We start from the raw sequence: 25,669 nt of genomic DNA on the forward strand, positions 1-25,669 counted from the left end.
AATTCAAACACAACAGGCATTTAGAGTAATGAACAGGCAAGATCAAAATTATTCCCTGCAAAACACATTATAATTAAAATATCTAGTATACATAAGAAGGAGAGAATTTTAAAAGCCAGAAGAGAAAATGGAAGGTCACATTGAGAAATAAATCAATTTGGTCCACAACAGATTTCTCAACCCAGACTCTAAAAGTAAAGTGGTTTCTGAAAGATATCTGGTGCCAACCAAGATTACTTTATTAAGCAAAACTATACTTCAGCATTTAAGATGAAATAAAACATTCCATGAGAAACAGAAATGAAAAGAATTTATAAACACTACTACAAAATATACTCAAATAAATATTTCATGCAGAAAGAATAAATAAATAAAAATAAAAAACAGCATAGGAACGAATCATACTATAATATGCAATTAATGAGAATTATCTGAAGTAAGCATTAGAAATAAATTAAAATGGCAGAAAAAAAACATCTCTCTACAATAATATTAAATTTATATGTTCTAAACTCTCCAATTAAAAAACATATGTTGGCAAATTAGATTAGAAAACAAGCTCAATCATATATGGTTTACAAGATACTAACCTTATAGGCAAAGACTTCCATAGGCTGTAGATGAATAAATCAAAAATGATACACCATGCAAGTAGAAACTTAATATAAGCAGGGGTAACTACTATCAGACAAAGTAGACTTCCTGCCAAAACTAATCATAAGAGGCATATAAGGCCACTTCACACTGATTAAGGAAATCATCCAACAACAAGATATGATGATTATAACTACAGGGTAAAACATCAATGTCTATGTACATAAAAGAAAAACTCACTCGACATAAAGAATCAAATAGACACCAATGCAATAATACTGAGTGATTTTAACACCTCTCTCACCACTAGATAGGTCATCCAGACATAAACCCTTCTGAACTTAAAAACCTGTCCATCAAATGAATTTAACAGACATCTATGGAATATTTTATCTATTGAAAACTGAATTTGTTCTCTTCTTAGCAGCATAGGGAACTTTCTCAAAATTGATTATATTGGAGGGCACAAAGCAAGTTTTAGAAAATACACACACACACAAAAACTAGAGATAAGCCCTTAGAAGCTATCAGATCATAAGAATAAAATTGCAAATTAACACCAATATAAAATACAGAAACAGAAACATTTTAAAACATCAAAATTGAATAATATACTTTTGAATGAGGAATCACAAAAGAAATCAGGGTTGAAATAAAAAAATTTTTAGTCACAAATGACAATTTGTGTCATTGTCCCACTGTCTGGGACAAAAAGAGCAAAGTTTATAGCACTGTGTTTTTACATTAAAAAACAGAATATCCAAAATAAATAATCTAACATTACACCTCAAAGCCCTAGAAAATGAAGAAAAAACTAATTACAAAATCAGGTGAAGACAAGAAGTAATTAAGATCAGAGCCAAAATTGATAAAAACTGAGGACAAAAAAGCACTATCAAGATTCAATGCAACAAAGAGTTGGCTCTTTGAAAAGATAAGTTTGATAAACACTTAGCCAAAATAACCAAGAAAGAAAGAGAATACAGAAGCAAAATTGGAGGTGAAATAAAGGGGATATCTCTGTGGACATTTCTGAAATCTAAAGGAACATTAGAATCTACTTTGAAAATTTCTACTTCAATAAACTAGAAAATCTAGAATATATTGACAAATTTCTGGACATATGACTTACTCAAAATGAACAATGATGATATAGAAAACTTAAATGGACCAACATCAAGCAATGAAATTACCACAGCAATGTTATGCCTTCCAACAAAGAAAAGTTTAGGTTAGAAATATTGGTAGGTTTGTGAGATCAGGCTCAAAGTGACTCAGGACAAACTCATGACTCTATCAAAGACTTAAAAATATATATATATATATATACACATATATATATACATATATATGTGTATATATATACATATATATGTGTATATATATATACACACACATACACACATATATTTTAATTGTCTTTGAACACAATAAATTTATTATTATTATTATTATTATTATTTACTTTATTTCTTTGTTTATATGTGGTACTGAGGATTGAACCCAGGCCCTTACACACACCAGGAAGTGCTCTACAACTGAGCCACAACTCCAGCCCTCAGAGACTTTTGTAATAGTTATTGGAGGCATGCCAGTGTAAGAATACTTCCTTTATAATCTCCCAGCATTATTTACTTTTGGTAGGGCTGACACAGGTACACACCTCAAATTACATTAAAAGAATCATTGTCTTTCCTTTTAAACATCCACATGTTAAGTAGTAGCTAGCAAAAAGCAGTGAAGTTCATTTCACTCCCACAAGTATTATTTAAATTACTTCAGAGTCCATCTCATTCCCTGTCTTTCTTACCCCCTATCCCTCCCTTCACCTCCCCCTTCCTTTGCCTTATCTAAAGTTTCACCCTTCCTTCAATGCCCGCCCCCTGCATCCCCATTATGGATCAGCATCCTCTTTCAGAGAAAACATTTGGCATTTGTTTTGGAATATATTCTCCAACTCCATCCATTTACATGCAAAAGGCATAATTTTATTCTCTTTTAATGGTGAGTAATATTCCGTTGTGTGTGTATACCACAGTTTCTTTATGGGTTCATTTACTGAAGGGCATCTAGGTTGGTTCCACAATTTAGCTATACTCCTTTAGGTATAAACTCAGGAGTGGGATAACTTGGTCATATGGTGGTTCCATTCCAAGTTTTCTAAGCAATCTCCATACTGCTTTCCAGATTGGTGTTGCAATGGGCAAAGTGCAACATCTGCAGTTGAGGGGAGAGATAAAGAATGTCTATGTGCTAATGTCCTTTCCAATGATTTATTCACTCAAAATCACTCAATACAATTTCACTGTATAGGTTCTTAATCAAGAAATGACAATCCTTAATGCTAGGCACTGCAATAGACATGATCAATTTAAAGCAAACAATTTTAAGTTAATTCTAAATACTGCAAACACACCTAATCTATTAGACCAATTACAGACATTCCCTTTGCATACTAAGTTTAAGTGCTAGATTTAAGGTCTTAAGTTAGGTCTTCAGTCCAGCAGATGCACAATCACTTAGACTGCAGGGACTGGATCAGGAACTGATGGAGGCTACCCTTGGTGTGGAGCTGATGGCTGGCTGAGGAGATGGTCATAAGTAGATGTTACCATCCTTACCAGGGTCAAGAGGCTGCTGTAAGTTGAGAGTGGTGAGGATGATGCAGAGGATCAGACAGATGATGAGGAGAGTTGGATGTCAGTCTGGGTCCTCATCAGGCTCTCAGGCTTGTGTGCATAAAAGTGTCAGCAGACTCAAATGTCTGTTTATTTGCTCCATCGTTTATACTAAATTTGGGGAGCTTCTGCTCACCCTTCAGGCCCCTATCAGCTGTTACTAGGTTTCTTAGTGACATCTTACATCTTGGAGTCAGGACATATGGTTTGGTGGTTTTTGCCCTAATCTTTCATTAGGGCAAAGGCAAATGACAGTGACTTCCCTATGAGTTTTATCAAGGTTGTGAAAATAATTTCTTTTATCAGGCTATGGCTGATGACAGTCTTGAAGAACGCTTAGGCTTTTCTGGTGGGACTGCAGTTTTATTTTAAAATGAAGTTTTACAAAGGAGTTGCTTAGGCTAATTCCATCCTTACAATTGGCTTCACCAATATGCAGTCCTTCCCACAATATATGAGTGTGCCTTTCTTCCCACATCCTTGCCAACACTAATTGTTGTTTGTATTCTTAATAGCTGCCATGGTTCTGATTTGCCTTTCTCTAATTGCTAGAAATGTTGAACATTTTTTTCAAATTCTTTATATATCCTACAGATTAGTGCTCTATTTGATGTGAGTGTGGTAAAAATTTGCTCCCCATTCACCTCCCTAATTCTTTCTTTTGCTGTGAAGAAGCTTTTTATGAAGACAGGAATGTGTGAGTCTTTGTGTGCATGATGGTCATAAAAATTGTGCTGTATATGTGTACTATGAATTGAATTGCATTCTGCTGTCATACATAACAAATTAGAATAAATAAATAAATTTTTAAAAAATTACTTCAGAGTACTCATTAAATTTCCTCAAAGTGGATGGGAAAACAAATTTGGGAAAGCAAGTTTTCTATGGAAAATAAACAGAAGCAAAAGAGCTATTTGGGGAAATACACTAAAAGAAAAAGATTGAGACTATCTCTTGACAAGGTCCATCAAGGTTGGTTTGAGTTAGGGAGTATGACTATAGATGTCTCCCTTTGTCTGAAAAGGAGTATTCCTTTAGTAGTGCAGGTGTACTAAGGTAACTTCTGATCAGCTACTGACACCAATGCCCACTTTAACATGGAATTTACTTGTAGATGAAGATCCTTGAATAGAATGGCCACTATTACAGTTCTAGGGACCTTTGTTCTCTTGTTCTCTTCCCCTTATCTTTCTTCTTCCTGCTTACCTGACTAGGTCCAGGAGATGTTCAAGTGGGATGGTCAAAGATGAGAAGCAGATGGGGGTGTGTTGATGGAGCGGCCCAGGACACATGAACAACTTTTATAACTTCCTGGAGGGAGGGACAATTCTGGGACAGATTACCTTAGCAACAGGTTGGATCAGGAGCAGGTTATCTTGGTAAGAGGGGAGGAGGGGCTCTGAACTCATTTCAATGCCTCTGGGGCAGTTTCTCTCTTCCCAGAGTCACTCAAGTTGGCCTCCTTGATCCAGCCTTATTGGATTTACCTGTCTATACTGACTGCCTTTTAATTCTGGCTTCAGTGTCCTCACAACACAGAAAGGAGGCAGTGAAGGTCACAATTGACTTAAAATATCATTATCTGGATATTCACCCAATCCAGGGCTCTTAAGAGAAAGAAGTGAACAAACTAAAAAGATTGCTTTTTATTGCTTAAAAGAATAATTGAAAGCTATACCAATAGATGGGTAGACAAAAAATAATGTAAAAAGGGAACAAACCATCCCAAACAGCTTCAACAAGTGATTTCATTAACACCACAGTGGAGTGGAGGAAATCCCAGAGAAGAAATTTAGAAAGTTCATAATTAAATTGTTCTATGAGTTTTAAAAAATATGTAGGAAGTTAAATCACAAAACAAAGATATTGGTAGAAGAAAATGTAGGTCCAACCTCCAGCATTTTGGCACAGAAACTGAGTTCCTTAAAAAGACTCCTAAAGTATAAGAAATAAAATATAAAAAAAATCAATAAGTGGGAGGGCATTAAATTAAAAAATTCTTTACACTAAAGGAAACAATTAAGAGTGTTACGAGAGAGCTCAATGAATGGCAAAATATTTTAGCCACATGCTCTGCGTGGCATTAATATTCAGGATATAAAAGAACTCAAAAAAACATAACACCAAACCCCCACCCCAAAAGAAAACAACAACAATAATAGGAAACACAACAAAAACAAATAACCCAATCAATAAATGGGAAAAGAACTAATCAGACAGTTCTGAAAAGAAGAAATACAAATGATCAACAAATATATGAAAAATGTTCAATATCTTTAGCAATTAAAGAAATGTAAATTAAAAGTATATAGACATTTCATCTCACAGCAGTCAGAATGCCAATTATCAAGAATACAAATAACAATAAATATTGGTGAAGATGTGGGGGAAAGACACACTGATACATTGTTAGTGGGACTGCAAAATCACTCTGGTAAGCAGTATGGAAAATCTTTGAAAAACTTAGAATTGAATCATCATATGACCCAGCTATCCCACTCTTCAGATGTATCAGAAAGATCTAAAGTCAGCATACTACATTGACACAGCCATATCAATGTTTATAGCAACACTATTTACAATAGCCAACCTAGTTATCCTTCAACAGATGAGTGGATAAATAAAATGTGGTATATATACAAAATGGAGTATAACTCAGTCAGAAAGAAGAATGACTTCATGACAGTTGCCAGAAAATTAATGGAACTGGAGACTCTCATGCTAGGTGAAATAAGCAGTTCAGAAAAAGTCAAAGGTCAAATGTTTTGTCTAATATGTGGAAGCCAATGCAAAATAAGGAGTGGAGATTAAAAAAGGAAAAATCATGGAATAGATGGAGGGGGATGTAGGAAATGGAGGATGACTGCGATAGTGAAAGACAGTGGAATGAATACAACCTATTTTTATACATACATAAATATACTACAGTGAATCTCACCATCATGTATATCCACAAGATACCAATTAAAAAAAAAACTAAGTAAATAATAGAATGATCAGTAGCATAGAAGGAGGCAAAAAGGAGTAAGGAAGGGGGAGGGAAAAGAGAAGTCTTGGGGACTGAATTAGAACAATCTATGTTCTATTATATATAATTATGTCATAATGAATCCCAATGTTATTTATTACTGAAAAGAATCAAAATATAGTGCACAAATAGGAAATGAAATTCTAGTTCTTTATATTTAAAACAAGGAATTCTCTAAAATATTGATATGCTCTTAGCAATGTGTACAAAAAACTGATTTAAATAACAAAGATTTTACATTTACCAATATAATTTTCTATGTTTTCTGATGATTTTATTAGGGTTTATTTTATTTTATTTTGGATTTATTTTTGATTGCTTAAAAGAATATTTAGGTTCCACAAAAATTAAGTTTTGTTTAAATCTTAATTTGGTAAGTCTTGTTTTGGATTTATTACTCTGGTTAAATTAATTACTATTTTTACAACAATAAGACATATTTTGTTGATAGAAATATTCTGAAGCTTTGGACATCTGATATTCTCGATATAAAACTATAAATCATGAACATTGTCTTAACATATTATTAAAGTAACAGCATTGTTTTGCTGCATTGCTAAACTCTATGTAGTATTAGTATCTTATTTATTGTTTCTAGTTATTTTAACTAACATGAGCCATGTGTCTGCAGTTAATAAAGTGGTAACATTGCCTTGTTCATCTTATATCACAAGATAAATTTCATTAAAGATATTAATATAAGATAGGAAAGGCAGATTTTTTAAAAAGTTTTCTCAATTATACTCTTTATGACAGTTTTCAAAGCATACTTAAGATATTATAATGTATGTATGTGTGCATGGATTTGTGTGTTATTATTAATTAATTCTTATAGTCTGTATTCAAAAATTTTGCAGTTCTGAGGAATGTATCTAAAAAATTCTACAGATGTTGTAAAATGTGATGATGAGCTTTGTACCCAAATGCTAAGTAACGTTTGTTTGTATAAGAGTCTTTAGCTATCAGGCACTGTTTACTGCAAAAATCTGAAAGAAGTTTTATTGTAGACATATTTTTTTGATTAGATAAAAATGATATAACTAAAGGAATCATGTTTATTAATTCAAAAGTACTATACAAACTGGAATTGCTTTTCCTATATTGGTGTCAAGATTCTTAACAGTGGATTACTACTAAGTTTAGCCTAAGAACTGCTGTTTTTAAAACACTTGTTCAAATTTGGATAGGAAGGGTGGTCTTTTGATGCTGATTCATAGAGCCTTACTCTCCCTCTAACTGGAGACCAATCAGATCAATGAGTGGGACAAAGCTCCTGCTTTATGAAATCCTGCTTGATAAATAATCATCAATATCTTCAGAGGAAATCATTCAGTGATGGAGGAAGTTAAATAGTCCCTTAACTAATTTAAATAGTCACCTAACCCCATCAAAATCCACTCAGGCTAAAGAGGAGGTTTTTTTCCTTGAATTAACACTGAAGTCTTTCCCATCAGCAGAACAGTTCAATATTTTAGACTTTGTTTTCTTCAGGAAAAGGAATCTGGCTTCTCATGCTTCAGAGTTCCTTGATGGTATCTACACACTGATCCAATAATAAACTGTCAGCCAGATGACACAACACCACAATATCCACAAGACTGAGGCCTAAATAAGATGAGGGATTTGTACCAGGGAACTATTAAAATTAAAAGCCCCAAGTTGTACCCAATCCCCAGTTTCCTGATAAAAGCTATTTTTTATTCTCTGAATTTCCTCATGCTGAGAATGGACACCAAGAATATACCCACAGGCCCAGCAAACAGGAACTGTGACATGTTTCTTGGCTAGCACAGCCTAGCTAAATTTGCTAATCTAGAACCCCTGGAGAGACAGACAAGCTGCTTTTCCTAGTTCTGGTCAAACTGCCATAAATCCATGTTTTAATTTTGCATTTTGTGTTTGTTTGTTTATTCTGCACTGGGGATTGAACCCAGGGGTGCTTAATCACTGAGCCACACTTTTTATATTTTATTTTGAATATAAAATAAGCTGCTGAGGGTCTTACTAAGTAGCTGAGGCTGGCCTCAAACTTGTGATCCTCCTGCCTCACTCTCCCCAAAAACAGGTGTGCACATTCATGCCCAGATCATTTTTCCTTTTTATTGTCGCGACCCCCCTTGCCCGCAAGGAAGACGCAACTCAGGAATCTTCTTTCAGCAGTTTATTCAGGCCCTTGATATTCTTCTAATAATTCTTCTACTCTACCTCGGATGCCCCTCCCAGCCTTAATAAAGCACCGCGAACCCCAATGCGAAGCTGCCACGTGTACCCTTCTCACAGGGTGCTAGAAAATGACATGCCAACTTTCTCTGATAAGGAGCTGGGAACAAGCCAACTCTCTTTGATATGGAGTTGTCCTTCACTGACCACAGCGGAGCCAGCGCCATCATGTAATGGCGACCACAGTCCGCAGGAACGGCTCACCACAGCTCCCCCTTTTTGTTTCACTAAGACAATACAGGCGAGAGTAGAGGTCCTATCCCACTGTGCAGAAGTGGCTGCATAGTATGGGCCAGCCCCAGGGGGCGCCTTCCCCAGATCTGACACCATATCAGCTGACGCCTTTTTTAGTGGGGCTGGGCGGAGACACGTCAAACCCGCATGCAATAGGACATACTCCCCTTGAGGTCCCTCTTCTCAATGGATCACTCAAGTGCAGTGCCTTGCCTCGCATCCTGTATCATGAAGATGGTGAGTAAGAGGGAATAGCTGAGGTTGAACTGTGGCCATGCAGAAGTACAACTACAAACAAGTTGGCAGCACCCTGAAAGAAAGGCACGGACTTTAAAGTGACAGATAAAGACCAGTGTGGAAACCCTTCTGCGTGCAATGGCAACAAGACCTGCAGAGTGCAAGGGCTTTCCAGCACTAAAAGAAAGACAAAAGAAGGACATGTCGTACCCAGTGCAATGTTATAATAACTTGGGGTGCAACGACCATGTCAAAGGCACTAGTGTAGAAACCCATCTGCCTGCAATGGTAGCAAGACCGGCAGAGTGCAAGGGCTTTCTGACACTAAGAGAATAACGAGGAAAGACATGTCAATCCCAGTGCAATGTTATAATAACTTGGGGTGTAATGACCATGTCAAAAGTTTAGTGCTTAAGATGCGCAAGCCAGACCTGTGGTGAGTTGCCAGTTTCTAAAGCAGCAAGAGCTTGTATGATCATAGCCTTATCTTGAGCACTACGAGCCTTAAGGTGACAGAGAAACCACAAACAGAGGAACATACCAAAACAACACAGTGCACCAAAAATGCCTACTCCCACCCACTCTTTAAAAAAGGAAAAAGCAGAAGATATCCAATTGGTGAATTGACCCAGAGTCACGGGATTGACACGGGTACTATTTAAGACAGCTATCTGGGTTAGTTGAGACTGGATCATGTCTTCCGCTTCCATGGACCAATTTCCGGCCAGATATCCACCAATGATGTGGGAAGTATTTCTGGAATCATTAAATCTGACAGAGGTTATACATAAATGTGCACGTTGGTCAATGCAGCCTAAAAGTACTAGGTCAGCCAATTCCTCTACCTGAGCTTGAAGAAAATCTATTCTTTGGTTGGTAGCTAAAATCCCTGACAAAATATGTTGATTAATCGCATTTTGCGATTTAAGTATAGAGGACGTTTGTTGAACAACTTGATTAATAGTGGCAGCAGTTTGTACTTGACTGGCCATGGCTACTCCGGCCGTAACTGCTGCAGCAGCAGATGCCGCCACGGCTGTCACTATAATTGTTGTGATTCCAAAATTTCTGCGGACTCTAAGTAGCTTTACAATAGGAAATTTATCTGGATCCGCAGTGACTGGTATTGGGACAAAAGTTGGAATTTTTATAATCACTGCTACAGTCCAAGAACCATTTCAACACTTAGATAAGAAACAGGTAATAATAGAACAATCCAGCATCCCCGATGAGGTGTGATTAGCTAAAAGGAACAGGAACGGGGATTGGATACAGACCATTGCAGGAGGCAATGTGGCATAATGTAACAGAGAGTTGAACGAAACAGATGTAAGTCTATTACCTCGTTCACTCTCCTTAGTAGTGCCAGAAACATTAGCCAGCCAACTTTTGGCTCCTAGTAATTGAGCCAATGCGGAAATATCGGCTGAAGCCCCCTTCTCATTGGAAATGAGCCATTGAAACCAGGACCAACCTGTTCCTGTAGAGGAGTTGGCATTGTTGTTAAAGTTGTAAACATATCTCTTCAGAGGGGGGGAAAAGGAGAAACCTTTAGCAACTTGATGTTTCTCCCAAGAATGATCCTGACAAGGCGTAAATGTCGGGGGAAAACCAAAATTAGGGGTACAGTAGGGAGAGGCCTTGAAATGAGTGGCATTGCAAGTACTATTAGAAGAAGGAGGCATTGGGATTAGTACCTCAGAGATAATAGCTAAAGTAGTTATGTTTAAAACAGAGCTAGTTGCGGGGGTCCCTGAGCCTGATTGCTTCCCTGAAACTACTTGGCTCAATACAGCACTGAGAATACTCCCTGAGACTCGACTGGACCGCAATGGGTCCTCCCAGTTAGTCAAATTTTTGGTCTTAAGGCTAATACAATTAGTGTTCCCAAGACTGAAACAAAAAACTCCTGTGAGATTAACTTGAGACTGATTAAAAATATTTTCCATGTCCCCTCTAGGAGAGGTACAAGGAGCAGACATCTCACATGAGGTAGAAAAAAGAGTGGGGAGGACACTAGAATTACTATGAACTGGCATTGGCATTGGCCATGCCCGTGCCACTGCCCACCACTGCATTGGTGCCATCTGTACCGTTGGCACCAGCATCAGAGCCAGAGCACTCATCAGAATGAAGCTCCTCATCATGGGACTGTTGTGGCACCTTCTGCTGCTGGTTAGTAGATCTCGAGACTCTTCTTGTCAGGCGTTCAGGGATCCACAGCGGCTCCGTGCGATCCTGGGGAAAAACACATACAGATCCTCGTGCCCATGTCAGCACGGGGTCAGGGCCGTTCCATTGGCCCGTAAGAACATCCTTCCACTTAACATAGTCAGTCACAGAGGGCTGAGGGGACACATGTCTATCGGCCGCAGAGCGGCCATGAATATCCAAATTTAAAAAATTAATGGTAAAAAGAGCTAAGGACAGGCGTTCTTTAGGAGTGTGGTCAACTCCTATTCCCCCTTTTTGTTTTTGTAAGTTTTTTTTTAAGGTGTGGTGGGCACATTTAACAATGTCTTGTCCTTGAGGATTGTAAGGCAACCCATGAGTAAGTTGTACTCCCATAGTAGAACAAAAAGATGTAAACTGTCTGCCCGTATAAGCAGGTCCATTATCAGTCTTAAGGGATGCAGGTGCACCCCATGCTGCCCATGCCTCTAAGCAATGAGTAATAACATTACGTGCCTTTTCTCCCGATAAAGCAGAAGCATGAATAATTCCAGAGTATGTGTCAATAGAAACATGTACATATTTGAGGTTGCCAAAGTCAGGCACGTGAGTTACGTCCATTTGCCAGACAACCAATGGCTTCAATCCTCGTGGGTTTACACCATAAGTAGGAGGATGAAGAAATGTGACACAATGGGGACATTGTAATACTATCTGACGAGCATCTGCTCTGGAGATGGAAAAACGTCTGTGCAGTGTCATAGCATTGACATGAAAGTTGTGATGAAACAATTTAGTTTTTTTTAAGGAGGAGGCCAAGCATACCAACTGGCTTTTAGTTATTACCCTGTGATAACGGGCCAGGAAGAGAGGTGTGAGCCCGAATGTGCATTGGATAGAAAGGGGCAGTACGGCTACGGATAAGCTGTTGAAGCTGATTAAAGTAAACAGACACAGTATGGGTGTCACTAATAGCTCCTACAGCCTCCAGAATTTTGAGCGCCTGCACCACATAGATGGAGTCCGAAATGAGATTGAAAGGAAAAGAACACTGTTTAAAAACTTCAATGACAATTTGTAGTTCTACCCATTGTGGATTTCCAGGAGCAAATTGATGCTGGACAGGGGGAGAGTCATTAATCACATAAGCTCCCATTTTAGACTTAGAGCCATCAGTAAAAATGTTAACAGCCCCCGGAATTGGAGTGGGTGAAGTTACTTTAGGTAAAATGATAGGATGCTCTTTAACAAAATGGAGTAATGGATGAGAAGGGTAATGATTATCAATATCCCCTTGAAACGAGCAACATAGAATGGCCCAGTTGTCCAGAGTAGCACACAAAACATTAAGTTGAACTTTAGAATAGGGTATGATAAGAGAAGAAGGTGCTTGTCCAAAGAATTGAATGCTCTGTTGAATCCCTCTAAGTGCTAATGCTGCAACAGCATCAGGATAGTATTCTAAAGATTTTCCTGGGGATACATGTGGGTGGATCCATAGTAAAGGCCCATCTTGCCACAGTACTCCAGTAGGCTGCCGCATAGTGGCAAGCACACATAACTGGAAAGGTTTATCACTCTGGAGCCTGCATAGAGTAGCATGTTGTATAGCTTTTTTTACTTTTATAAGGGCCGCTCTGGCCTCTTTAGTGAGGGTACAAGGGGAAGTAAGATCTGGATCACCCTTAAGAATAGCATACAAAGGCTGGAGCACGATATTAGGAATATGTAAATAACCTCCTATCCAATTAATATCTCCCAACAGTTTTTGAAAATCATTTAGAGTCTGGAGATCTTGAGTTTTTATAGTAACTTTTTGTGGTTGTAACATGTCATATCCAATCGTCGCTCCCAAATACTGAATAGAATCCCCTGTTTGAACCTTCTCAGGTGCAATATGTAATCCATACTGAGCTAACAACTTCACCAAGTCTTTATAGGCCTCATTAACTGACTGCTCTAATTTGGCTGCCAATAATACATCATCCATATAATGAATAATCTTGATGGAAGGATATTGTTGCCTGAGAGGTGCGAGTGCCTTCCCTACATACATCTGACAAATCGTAGGACTGTTAGACATTCCCTGTGGTAAAACGACCCACTCAAACCTTTGATCTGGTTCCTCGTGATTACACGAGGGAAGGGTGAAGGCAAAACGCTGTGAGTCTTTAGGATGCAAAGGAATAGAAAAGAAACAGTCTTTAATGTCAATAGCAATGATATGCCAGCCCTGAGGAACAGAGGAAAGCAGCGGCAGCCCTCTTTGAATGGGCCCCATAAGTTGCATTTGAGCATTAACTGCTCGTAAATCATGCAGTAGGCGCCACTTCCCTGATTTTTTCTTAATGACAAATATGGGAGTATTCCATGGAGAGGTAGAATGTTGAATGTGGCCCAAGGCAAGTTGTTCTTTAACTAGGTCATGGGCTGCTGCCAGTTTAGCCTAGGGAAGGGGCCACTGAGGCACCCAAACAGGCTCCTCGGTGAGCCAAGTTATGGGTATTTGAGCCCCAGCGGCCCCTATGAAAAACCCAGACCGAATCTGTCAAGTTTTTGATGACCTTGCACATGGTGTTTACGCCCCTGTAGATGTTTTCCTAGTCCTAGACCTGGCCTATACCCCATATTTTGCATAATCTGTTGAGACATTAGGGAATAGTTATTACTAAGGGTGAACCCCATGTCTTCCATCAGATCACGGCCCCATAAAGAAATAGGTAAATCAAGCACATAAGGTTGAAAGGTACCACTGTGTCCCTCTGGGTCCTTCCAGGATAGATGTCTGCAGCTAATTTGAGGAGCTTGGGCATATCCAAGTCCCTTTAAGGACTGATCAGAAGTCTGTACTGGCCATCCCTTAGACCAGTCTTTAAGGGCTATAATACTACGGTCTGCTCCTGTATCCAGCAGTCCCACAATAGATTTACCCTCTATGATTAATTCCAAGGTGGGGCGGTTGCTCATACCCAGTGACAAATAGATACAATTCCCTCCAGTGCTACCAATCTCACTTCCCATCCGTGACCGTGAGTCAGCCGGGAAGTGGTTATGTAAACTAGGCAAAATTAGTAATTGAGCAATCCGATCCCCTGGGGAGATAGACACAGTGCCTCTTGGAGCTTCCACCATGACTTTTACTGTCCCCACTGTATCAGGGCTTATGACTCCGGGAAAAACATGAAGACCTTGTAAAATAGAGGAAGCACGTCCAATCAATAAGCCCACAGTGCCAGGTGGTAAAGGCCCTTTGAACTCAGTTTCTACCAACTGGACTCCCATCTTAGGTGTTAATACGAGTCTGGAGGTGGAACAGAGGTCCAATCCCGCTGCACCTGCAGTGGCTCTCCGCGTCTCATGGGATGGCGTAGAGATGGCCATGTCTCGGGTTCGGGTGTGACATTCTCCATTGCCCCATATATTTGTGGGCCCTGGGGTCGAGGGCCCCTCCGGCCGTTTTTTGACCCAGTTAAAATAGGCTGCCCATGGATGTCCCTCACTGATCTACACTCTTTTGCCCAATGCTTCCCCTTTTTACATTTTGGACACAACCCCGGTAAACGAGGGCCATTGGAAAAGCCACCATGGGGAGGTCCATTGAAATTGTCTTTTTTTGGACATTCACGCTTGAGATGACCAGGCTGACCACAACGGAAGCATGTTCCGGCACCAGAACCGCCCCTTTTTGTAACCTGAAGGACAGCAGCTGCAAGACCTGCATTAGTTAAAGGTCCTCCAAGCTCTCTACACACCTTCATCCATGCCTCTATGCCTTTATTTTTATAAGGAGTAATCGCTGTTTTACATTCTTTGGTGCATTGCTCAAAAACCAATTGCTTGATAAGGGGCATGGCTCTATCAGGATCTCCAAAAATTTTTCCAGCGGCATCCACCATCCTTGCTACAAAATCTGAAAAGGGTTCTGTAGGGCCTTGTATAATTTTAGTCAGGTTACCAGACACCTCTCCTCTATTAGGAAGTGATTTCCATGCCCGAATGCAAATATTATTAATCTGGTCATATACTTCAGGAGGAAATCCTGTCTGTTGATTAGCAAATCTCCCTTGCCCCAAAAGCATGTCTCTGTCCCAATGGGGGTGTCCTGCTGCATGATTTTGGGCGGCTTGCTCTGCTGCGCCCTCTAGCACAAATGCTCTCCAGTCCAGATATTTGCCTGGGGAGATGAAAGCCCAAACGAGGCTAGCCCAATCAGAGGGAGTCATGCAATATCTAGACAGGTTCTCTACCTGAGTTAGTGTAAAGGCGGCATCAACCCCATAAGCGCGCACAGACTCCGCCAGGGTCTTTACAATCTTGAAATCCAAAGGCTCATGAAATCTTCCCCTATTATCATCCTGAAAAACTGGATAAGCAAGACCCATCTCAGCGTTAACAGCCCTCCATGTTTGGGCATGGAAACTTCGTCCCGAAACACCCCCGCCATACGGAGGCGGATCGGGAGGCCGCCCGTTCTTGAGCCCTTGCTTATCTCTGTTCCCTGTACCTAAACTCCTGAGCTGCCGGGACAGCGTTCTTAACTCCTCCTCCTCAGCGTCTTCTGCCTCTGACCCACTTTCGCATGGGGGCGTGCGCAGCACACTGAGATCTGGATACAGTCTCCTCCCATTCTTCACGCCCCGCACACTCCCCTCTTCCTGAGACACTTCGCTCTCTGTTGTTTCTGATTTTTCTTCATGCAATTGTTCTAAAACCTCTTGCCCTTTAACAAGCGCTTCTTGGCATCGGCCATCCGTAAGACAACTACGGACCATCTTCCAGAGGGGTATCACCCCGCCCTCTAACATGCCCTGCTCACGAGCAAAGTCAAGGTCCTTGCCTAATTTATCCCAGCTGGGTGTAGTGAGGCTGCCCGAAAATGCGAACCACGGTGCAGCGACATCTACTCTCTGTAAAAATTTTTCCAAGGTGCGATGCTTCACCTCCAGTCCCTTGGAACGTAAGAGGCCATCGAGGGCCAGAAGAAGTGGACTTGAAGTCACAGCACCCATGACGCAACACAAGAAAACACAGAAATCGAAAGTGAAAGTACACAAGAACAAAACGAAAATACACAGAAGACAAAACGAAAATTCAGAGTGCAATTGCTATAAGATGTAGCGCCCTCTCTTTACAGAGGAGCTTCCCGCTTTTTAACAGCGGGTCCCACGTTACCTGGGACTTACCGGTGCACCTCCCTGACCGCTGAAAGTTCTGGTTCCTGGGTGTTTCTTTGTTTCTTTTTTCCCGGGTCTCGGCACCACTTGTCGCGACCCCCCTTGCCCGCAAGGAAGACGCGACTCAGGAATCTTCTTTCAGCAGTTTATTCAGGCCCTTGATATTCTTCTAATAATTCTTCTACTCTACCTCGGATGCCCCTCCCAGCCTTAATAAAGCACCACGAACCCCAATGCGAAGCTGCCACGTGTACCCTTCTCACAGGGTGCTAGAAAACGACACGCCAACTTTCTCTGATAAGGAGCTGGGAACACGCCAACTCTCTTTGATATGGAGTTGTCCTTCACTGACCACAGCGGAGCCAGCGCCATCATGTAATGGCGACCACAGTCCGCAGGAACGGCTCACCACATTTTATGTTTGCTTATTCCTTACATGGGGTGGGGGGCTGGCAGCCAGGTTTAGCCAGCTGGTATCTAGGCAGATTCCCTGGCTTGGCTATCAATAACAAATTCTTCATAGTGTGAACATTATGGATTTTACTTCCAGAAATCTAGTTGGTTTAGCCTGACAAAACTAGGCTATATGATGGTGGTGGTGGTGGTGGTGTGTGTGTGTATGAGACAGAGAGAAAGAGAGAGAGAGAGAGAGAGAGAGAAATAGAGAGTGTGTGTCTGTGTACATAAACCCTCCCTTCTTTACCAAAAACAAACAAACAAAAAAACAAAAACAAAATTAAGAAAACACCGTAAATGGGATTCTACTTTGTCTATTCATACCTGGGTTTAGTTTCTTGGGATGGCCATAGACAGCTGTAATATAACCATGAAGAACTTAATTAAAACCTCTATGCCTTAGTATCTTCTGTAGAATAGCAATGTAAGTGGTAATTACCACATGAGTTATTGTGAGGATAAATCCTTGGAAGATTGCCTGTGTAGGTTCTGCGTGACATGATTCCAGGCAAAACTTGAGATATAAACATCATGATTCCTCCTGAGTAACCCTGGCTCTGTTTTATCTAGCTATGTTTTCCTGCATAGTTTCTCAGCAAATCATAAGTAAATAAAACCAAAAGAGTTGTTTGTAGGATTTTACAACTGGATCCTGGTTCCAGGGCTTCCCCTGTCTCTTCAATATTACCTTATGATAAAGCAGATAGACTTCAGTCAGGTTGAAATCAGTTTCATTCTAACCCATAAATATGCTCCTCTTTATGGCCCATGTGGTGGGATATCCAACTGGTATTGCTGCCACTCTGAATCACACTTCTGTCAGTGTGTCACTGAGCCTTTTGTCTTTCTTTTGTCTCATAGCACCTGGGGGAAATCTTTATAATCTTAGTTGTTCTGGAACAGTGCCTGATACAGAATAAACACTACAAGGTTTAGCTATGATTTTTCTTTTATGCGTGAGTTTTTAAAAGAGGACATTTACCATCTTCGTAGGAGCAATTGATTCCCCCCTTTCTCTTTTATCTTATAATTGTACATAGTATTTTATGGTAGAAGTATGAAAATGTGATAAATTAAATATAGTGTAGAAAATAAAAAAGAGAGCAATGAACTTGTCATTAAGGAAAAAAAAACAATTTTGTTGGATCAACTATATACATAAATGAGAATGTGAGAGTTGTATAAAGATTCCAGAGAAGGAAAAGATTTTAGGTGTGTTGAGAAGATGATGGCTTCAATTAGGTCATGGAAGATTGCATGGCTGGTGAAGGATTGTCAGGATGGGGGCTGAAGTAGGAAAGTGGGAGGAATCCCAGGCTGCAGAGACACATGAGCCAAGTAAGAACATGTGGTCTGAGGACAACAAATTGACTACTTTGGTTTGGATACAATATGGGAAAGATAACTGAGGGCTCCAAGGCAGATCTTGAGCCAGTAAGTTGATTATAATTGCCCCATTGGGTCCCAAAGATCTCCAAGGTTGCACTTGGTAAACAACTCTCTCCCTCCACTGCTCTAAAGAAGACCTTGGCAATGCCCAAGGGCAGAATTGGTGTCTTCAGCCTTAGAGTCAAGTGGTAGTCTTGACAGCTCCTTGCTGGTCAGCTGGCTAGCTTGAGCTGGGTGGCTTACTGGTGGGGATGCACCCACCTTGTAGGTTTTGAGCCTCAGCAAGCTCCCTGCTGAAGAGGAACAAGCTGTGATCATGACATCTCCAGGACAGAACATCTGATCCAAGGTCTCACTCTACAAAGGAAATCAACAAAAAAGAAGAATGTATCTAACTGAGACATCTCCAGATACTAACAGTCTCAAATAGGTTCACATCAGCTTTGAAATCAATAGAAAGAATTGAGGGTGGTAAATTCGGTAGTTTTCTGGAGGTCTGGGTGAGTACTGTGGGCTACTTTGGCTTCACAGGAAATAAAAACACAAAATAAGAAATATTCCACTAGGCAATTAGCCCTGGATTTTACTCTGTTTGCTACCAAGTTTCAGGACAAAGAAATGCTAAATTCAGGTAAAAATACAAATTATCTCTTATAAAGACTTTTGTTTTCTATTGCCAAGAATAAAGACACTGACTTGCATCTCATTGTTTGCAACTGCATAAATTATAGGGGAACAAGATTTTATGTAGAGCATGTGTGTTGACTTAAAGTAATTTTGAATATTATGTGAAAGGGATAGGGTTCAGACCACAGAATGATTGAATCTGTATAGGAGATGGTTTGGGAGACTGGTGGAAGAATGCTTTGATATGTAGTAAGGTTTTATAACTGGTCTAGTCTCCCAAAAACTACACATGCAGACATAATAGAAGGAATACAATTAGATCCAAATTGAAGACGACATGGTGTAACTATTTAGGTGATGGGGAAGAAAATTGTATAATTTCCTTTTTTGCTTATTCAGAGATTCAACTTTCTGGCTTTAATGTGGTCCCATTATAGTCCGACAATAACATTAAATTAGAAGATAGGCTGAAGGATATAATACTAACACTATTGAGAAAAAATTTAAACAGGATTTCTGATGGAGATATTTATTATTATACACAACATGCAGAGACACATGAATGTGCACACATACAGAGCAAACACATAGAGTTGAACATAGGTGGTTACTGACCTTTGTAGTACAAGAAACCAAAGATACAAATGTCAAAATGTTTTCTGTGTGTCAAGGAGATTAGGAATAGGGGTTAAGTTGTAGAAAGATAATTTAAGGTTAGAAAAATGTAGATCAGGGCTGGATAGGATGCTCCAAACCATCTGTTCAAACTACATCTTTAAAATAATTCAGAAACATTTTTACAATATCCTGAAAGATCAGCTTTCAGCCTCTGAACTAGCAGGAAACTTTTAAGTTACAGGAATATCACTTCCTTTTCAGTAAGAATATTTTTCTCATGGCTCTCTTTTTAAAGTTTTCTTTATACTGAGCCCAAAATCTGCCCTGTTGTGAATTTTACCTGAGTGGTGGCATTTTGAGAAGAACAAAGCAAATTTACAGCTTTTCCCATAAGACAGGAGTTTAAACACAGATACAAGTGTCACACTAGAATTAAAATATTCCCTCTTCTAGTCTAAAAACTCAAGAAACACCCCATGTTTCTCATGCAGGAGGGTAATAGGTGTTCTTTTGGTTCAATTGTCATATCGGTTCAATTGTCCTTTGGTTCTATTTTGTCTACCCCCAAGATCTTGCATGGTATTCCTACTGCTAACTGATCAGTGCAGAGTCTCAGGTACTACACTTTTATTTCAATACAAAGTTGTAGAAGGAGAAATCATGAACACAATGATGTCTGAGATGCAAATGTGAATCATTAGGAAACAATTGTATCAGTCTAACATTTTATCTGTTCTTTGCTGGGATGAAAGATTTTGGCAAGGTGAAAGGAAGTGGATATTTTCAAGCTGTCACCTTCAGTTGAGGAATATGGAAGCCAGTAAAACTTTCCTGTTGTAAATAGTTTTTTCCTCAACATTTGGAGGACTGTCATTTGGGATGTTTATTTAGGTGCTCTGCAATTAAGTTGTCCCCACCCTCCAGGGTCAAGTCATTCCTGAGTTATGAGATGTAGGACTAGGGATAATATATGGAATCTACAGAGGTCCATCACTGGATTCTGTGTGTGAGGGAGCTGCCAACTGTTCATGAAAGACAGAACATACTCCTGGTTTCCAGGGAGATTCTCTCTTTATGATTTCCAGGTATGGGCATAAGATAACCCTGAGCAACTAAGACCATGAGAAATGCTCTATGAGGTATGAAGAAAGTATCACACTGCAGCCACTGGTTCTTGAATGACAGATGTGTGGCCAATACAAGGAGAGCAGGTGAGTCATGCTGAACACAGAGTCACTAGCATCAGTCTCAGAAGTTTAATAGAACACTTCATGTGGATATGTATACCGATACTGTAGTTCTGCACCTCAGCCCAACCTCAGAAGGACCCTAGAGATTAGAAAGTAGTACACAGCCTCCAAAGCAAAAGCTCCTGTTCAGGCAGAATATAGTCAACATGATTGAGCAAGGATAGTGACTTTGAGCTACATAGAATTGGGACTTCTTTCACACATGACTCCAAAGAAATATGGACACCAGCACAACACAGTTTATAAATAAACCTGAAATTGCTGCAAGTATTCATGCCTTTCTAAGGACCTGTGAAAGAACTGTGCACAAAGAATTGTCCCACTTGGATGCTATGTAAAGATTACTAGTGTAGACAGACAAGTGTTAAAAGTATATATTACATAAATCGGCACTTCGGAATGTATGAGATCCTTTAGTCCAAATCAAAATCTTGTGAAATAAAAATTTGTTTTTGCTTTGCTTTACTTTTTTACATTTAAGTGATTGGAGACTCACAGAACTGAAATTTCAAAACAGGTGATATGGGAAGTAATAAAGTTGATATATAGGGATCTGACTGCAGACTTCATTAGTTAATTTACTAAAATGTTCATCCAAAACCCATCATAGGTATGTTGGTCATATTACATGTGTATGAAAACTTTCTCTTTATAATTTACATTTTCCCCATCTTTTGTATAAGGACATGAACCATGGCACCTAAACACTTTACTGGAATAAGTCATCCAGCACCAAAGCACTGTTAATGATCTTTCAGTACAGCAGACTTAATGAAAAGAAGAATGTGTTAATTTGGCAAAAACTGCTCATGTTGAGCATAGGCTAAGCTTCTATTGCTTAGGATTTTTTTTATTTTTCTTTTTTTTTTTTGGTTTCTGGTAAATTTTCTTATATGGTATTTAGATTTTAACTATAAGAAATATCAATCTTTCAAGTAAAAAGTAACTTTATGCATATTTCACTGCTATAGTTTATTAAAGTGTGTTGACCATTAATCCTCTGGGTTCCTAGAGAAAATAGATTTTCATCAGATGTAATGGGAGAGTCAAATGTTTCATTCAGAAAAAGTTCCTTAACATGTAGTGCATATCATGAACAAAAGTAAAGTGAATTTATCCCTAAGAGAGGACAGTAGTATTTTTAAACTGACTGTGTTGTGCACAGGGCTTGGAGTAGGATACAAACGTGTAAAAGACATCAAGTGGGTGTGACAAGTGCTTTTTTTTTTTTGCAAAAAAAGATTGGACTAGAGAGGAGAGCAACTCTTCCCGGGTAGTGGAAGGATGGATTTATCACTTAGATAAACAGGTGGGGATACTCGAAAGGTGATGACTCATCATAAGGAATGTATCTGTTATGAATTATTTTTGCCCTAAAGGGATGCATCTCTACTCTTCCTGGTCCTAAGTGACAGATGATCGTTGATCATGAGCAACGATTTCAGGATTGGTGTATTGAAGTTATTCTCTGAACAGAAGAAAGCGGAGGAGCACCAGAATCCAATTTTCATTTTTTATGGTGTTAGGGATTGAACAGAGGGCCTTGTGCACATGAGGGAAGTATTCTACCAACTGAGCTATATCCCCAGTCTCAGAAGCCCAACTTTTGATCTCAGCCTCATAAGTCCTTAACATCAGCCACTGAAAAATCCTACCTACTACACCAAGAAAATGATAAAGAGAATAGAATACTGATGATATGTTTTTATACTTTAGATTTTTTTATACTTTTGCAGTACTCGGGATCTAATCAATGGTCTATGCATTCCAGGGAAGTACTTTACTACTAAGCAACACTCCCAGTGACAAATTAGATTTTTTTTAAAAGCAATTTTTACATGAATGCATTGGATTCTTGTCTCAGTGGAGGGAGGCAATACATCATCTATATGTTCAGACAAGGAAGCATCATGTCAAAATGATTGAATAGATTGCCTCAAATCATGGAATACACAGGCAGTGGGAATAGGGCTCACAAAAAGGGCCATCATTCCTAATCTCCACACTACAGAAGAGAAGAGTAGGAATAGAAGACTGTATGGAACTGATCTAAATAGCTTAGTGTAAATTAAATGTATGCTTTAGGAATACATAGGGAATACATGTAGGAATACACAGGGAACAGTGAAAATAATATCTTAATTCAATTTCTTCAGAAGAGGCATCAATCTTTTTCTGTTGTTTGGGCAAGGAAATGACTATGGGATGTAAGAATACCAGTATTGATGATGGCTTCATTTTGGTAGGCTTTTCAGACTGGCCTCAACTGGAACTCACCCTTTTTGTTTTTATTTCAATTTTTTACTCTCTGACCCTCTTTGGCAACACCAGCATCATTGCTCTCTCAAGACTGGACCCTCGACTGCACACGCCCATGTACTTCTTCCTCTGCCACCTCTCCTTCCTGGACCTCTGCTATACCACCAGCACTGTGCCCCAGCTGCTGATAAATCTTTCTGGACTTGACAGGACCATCAGCTATGGAGGGTGTGTGGCCCAACTCCTCATATCTCTTGCCTTGGGCTCCACTGAGGCCGTGCTCCTGGTAGTGATGGCCTTTGACCGCTATGCTGCTGTGTGTCGCCCACTCCACTACACAACCATCATGCACCCTCATTTCTGCCAGGCACTGGCTATTGCCTCCTGGGTGGGAGGCCTCATGAACTCTCTGATTCAGACAGGACTCATGATGGCCATGCCTCTCTGTGGAAATCAGTTGAATCACTTCTTTTGTGAGATGCCTGTACTACTGAAGTTGGCTTGTGAGGATACAGGAGGAACAGAGGCCAAGATGTTTGTGGCCCGAGTCATAATCGTTGTTGTTCCTGCAGCACTGATTCTAGTCTCCTATGCACACATTGCTAAGGCAGTGCTGAAACTCAAGTCAATGGCTGGGTGTGGAAAGGCTTTGGGGACATGTGGCTCCCACCTCCTGGTGGTTTGCCTGTTTTATGGCTCAGCCATCTACACATACCTCCAACCTACAAGCAGTTATTCTGAGAGTGAAGGAAAATTTGTTGCCCTTTTTTATACTATCATTACTCCTATGCTCAATCCTCTGATCTATACCCTAAGGAACAAGGATGTGAAGGGGGCTCTCTTGAAGGTACTAGGAAAAAGCAGAGATTGAAGGTAGGAGGGGAAACAAATTACATTTTCTATGGTAACTTTCATTTCCTAAAAACTAGCCTTTTCTTTGGAGGCAGTTGGCCACTAGGGAATAGCCCTCTTGAGTCCTCAGAATTTCACTATATTCCTTCTTGGGAAGTTGGAAGTGGGAATCTCTAATTCAGTGTCTTTATGATTATTGTTCAAGAGGGAGTAAATCTTCTCTTGTATCACAATGTTTCAAAAGAATGAGCTTGAGAAGAGGGTACATTTTGCCATATGTGGACAATAGGGAAAAACTCTGTACATGTCCTAGAGTCAGGGAAGACTAATTCAATGTGGTAACCCCTTTTTGAAAGAGACTGAATCACATTGTTGTCAGTATCTCTAAGTGGGATGTGCCTAAGTGGGAAAGACATTAACATATGTCTAAGTGGGAAAGACATATGTTAACTTCCAGTTTTTAAAAAATTCTGGCCCTGACCAACTTACCATACAACTCATACCTATTTCTACCTTCTCAAACAATAGTTATTCCTCTAGTCTTCTAGTTATAACAGTTATTAGCAAATAAGGAGTCATGCTCAGGTGCCCTATTCTGAGCAGATAGGGTTTCAAAGTGAATGTCATTTACCTACTGAAGGAAAAAGGCAAAATATGTAACATGACATTGCAAAAAGAAAAGAATAAAAGTTTATTACTTGCACCAAGTGTGTTAGTCATGAAATCTGTCTAGGCCAGGGGCAAAAGGACAATCAGTGCAGTAATAAATGAATGGATCAGGAAATAAAATGCTAATAACTCCTGAGCATACCACTCCCTCCAACCTGTTGCCAAGGTTACCAACCTCCAGGGAAATGTTCCTCCCTGCAAGGAGGTGTTAATGAATGGCTCCTGGGCTGCTCCCTTCCTGCCTCAAAACCTGAGAGTCTGCTCTTGGTCCACTTTTTGGTCATGTAGGCAAGATAAGAGGAGGAGGGAGCATGAGAATAAAGGAAAAATATAATGTATAAAAAGGGGGAAACAGCCCTACTCCCTTGGACAAAAACTAGGACACCCTCCTGTGGCAGAGCCTCTTTCAATGTGTGTGTGTTTGTGTGTGTGTGTGTTTGTGTGCGTGCATGTGTGTGTGTGTGTGTGTGTGTGTGTGTGTGTGTTCTATCCTTTAAATAAACTCTTTGCTCTTGCCTCAACATTTCTGGCCAGTTCAATCTTCAACACTGAAAGAAGAGGACTTGAACCCAATTCTCAACACCAGTATCATCATAAAGAAATAATGTACATAAGAAACAGAACAAAAAGAGAGAAGTTCCTGTAGTAACATTTGTCCACTTCATACTGTTAATGTAGCCCTGGCTGCTCTGCCACTGAGGCTTAGTTCAAATGGATATGTTTTCTTTTCCTCTTCTCCCTCTCCCCATCCCTAACCTCAAGGAAAACAGGATTACCTTTTCCCTATCCTAGGCCTGAGTTACCTGTCTTTGAACACACACCACAGGAACCAAGTAATTTAAATAATTTACTCAAATTCTGTCCTCAGTACTTCTTTCAATCTCCAATCCCTGTCCCTGGTCCCCTTCCTCTACTGTAATGGTCATCCTTCTATTTTTTTTCTTTATTGGGGACCAATTATTGAATCGCAAGGATGCTTAGCCACTGAGCCAAAACCCTAGCCCCTTTTTACTTTTAATCCTTTTTATTTTGAGTCTAGTGTATTATTCAGTTTTCTGTAGAAGAACTGAATCAACAGGAAGTGTGATTATAATCAGGGAATTTATTATACAATGGCCATCTGTAGGCTAGAGAGGTAGAGGAACCTGTAGCTGCACAGTCCAAGATGCCTCCAAGCAAGAAGGATCAATGATGCTACCCCAGTTGGAGGTC

At 39.8% G+C, this 25,669-nt stretch overlaps 1 protein-coding gene across 1 annotated transcript; it reads left to right on the forward strand.

Moving 5' to 3' along the window:
- The first annotated feature begins 22,877 nt into the window (after positions 1 to 22,877).
- LOC101978072 (olfactory receptor 2Y1B) lies at positions 22,878 to 23,807 on the forward strand. Its single transcript, XM_005340869.2, has one exon. It carries the CDS (start codon positions 22,878 to 22,880, stop codon positions 23,805 to 23,807), a length of 930 nt encoding a protein of 309 aa, XP_005340926.2.
- The last annotated feature ends 1,862 nt before the right edge of the window (positions 23,808 to 25,669 follow it).

Source organism: Ictidomys tridecemlineatus, chromosome 1, assembly GCF_052094955.1.
Source record: "Ictidomys tridecemlineatus isolate mIctTri1 chromosome 1, mIctTri1.hap1, whole genome shotgun sequence".
Lineage (NCBI taxonomy): Eukaryota > Metazoa > Chordata > Mammalia > Rodentia > Sciuridae > Ictidomys > Ictidomys tridecemlineatus.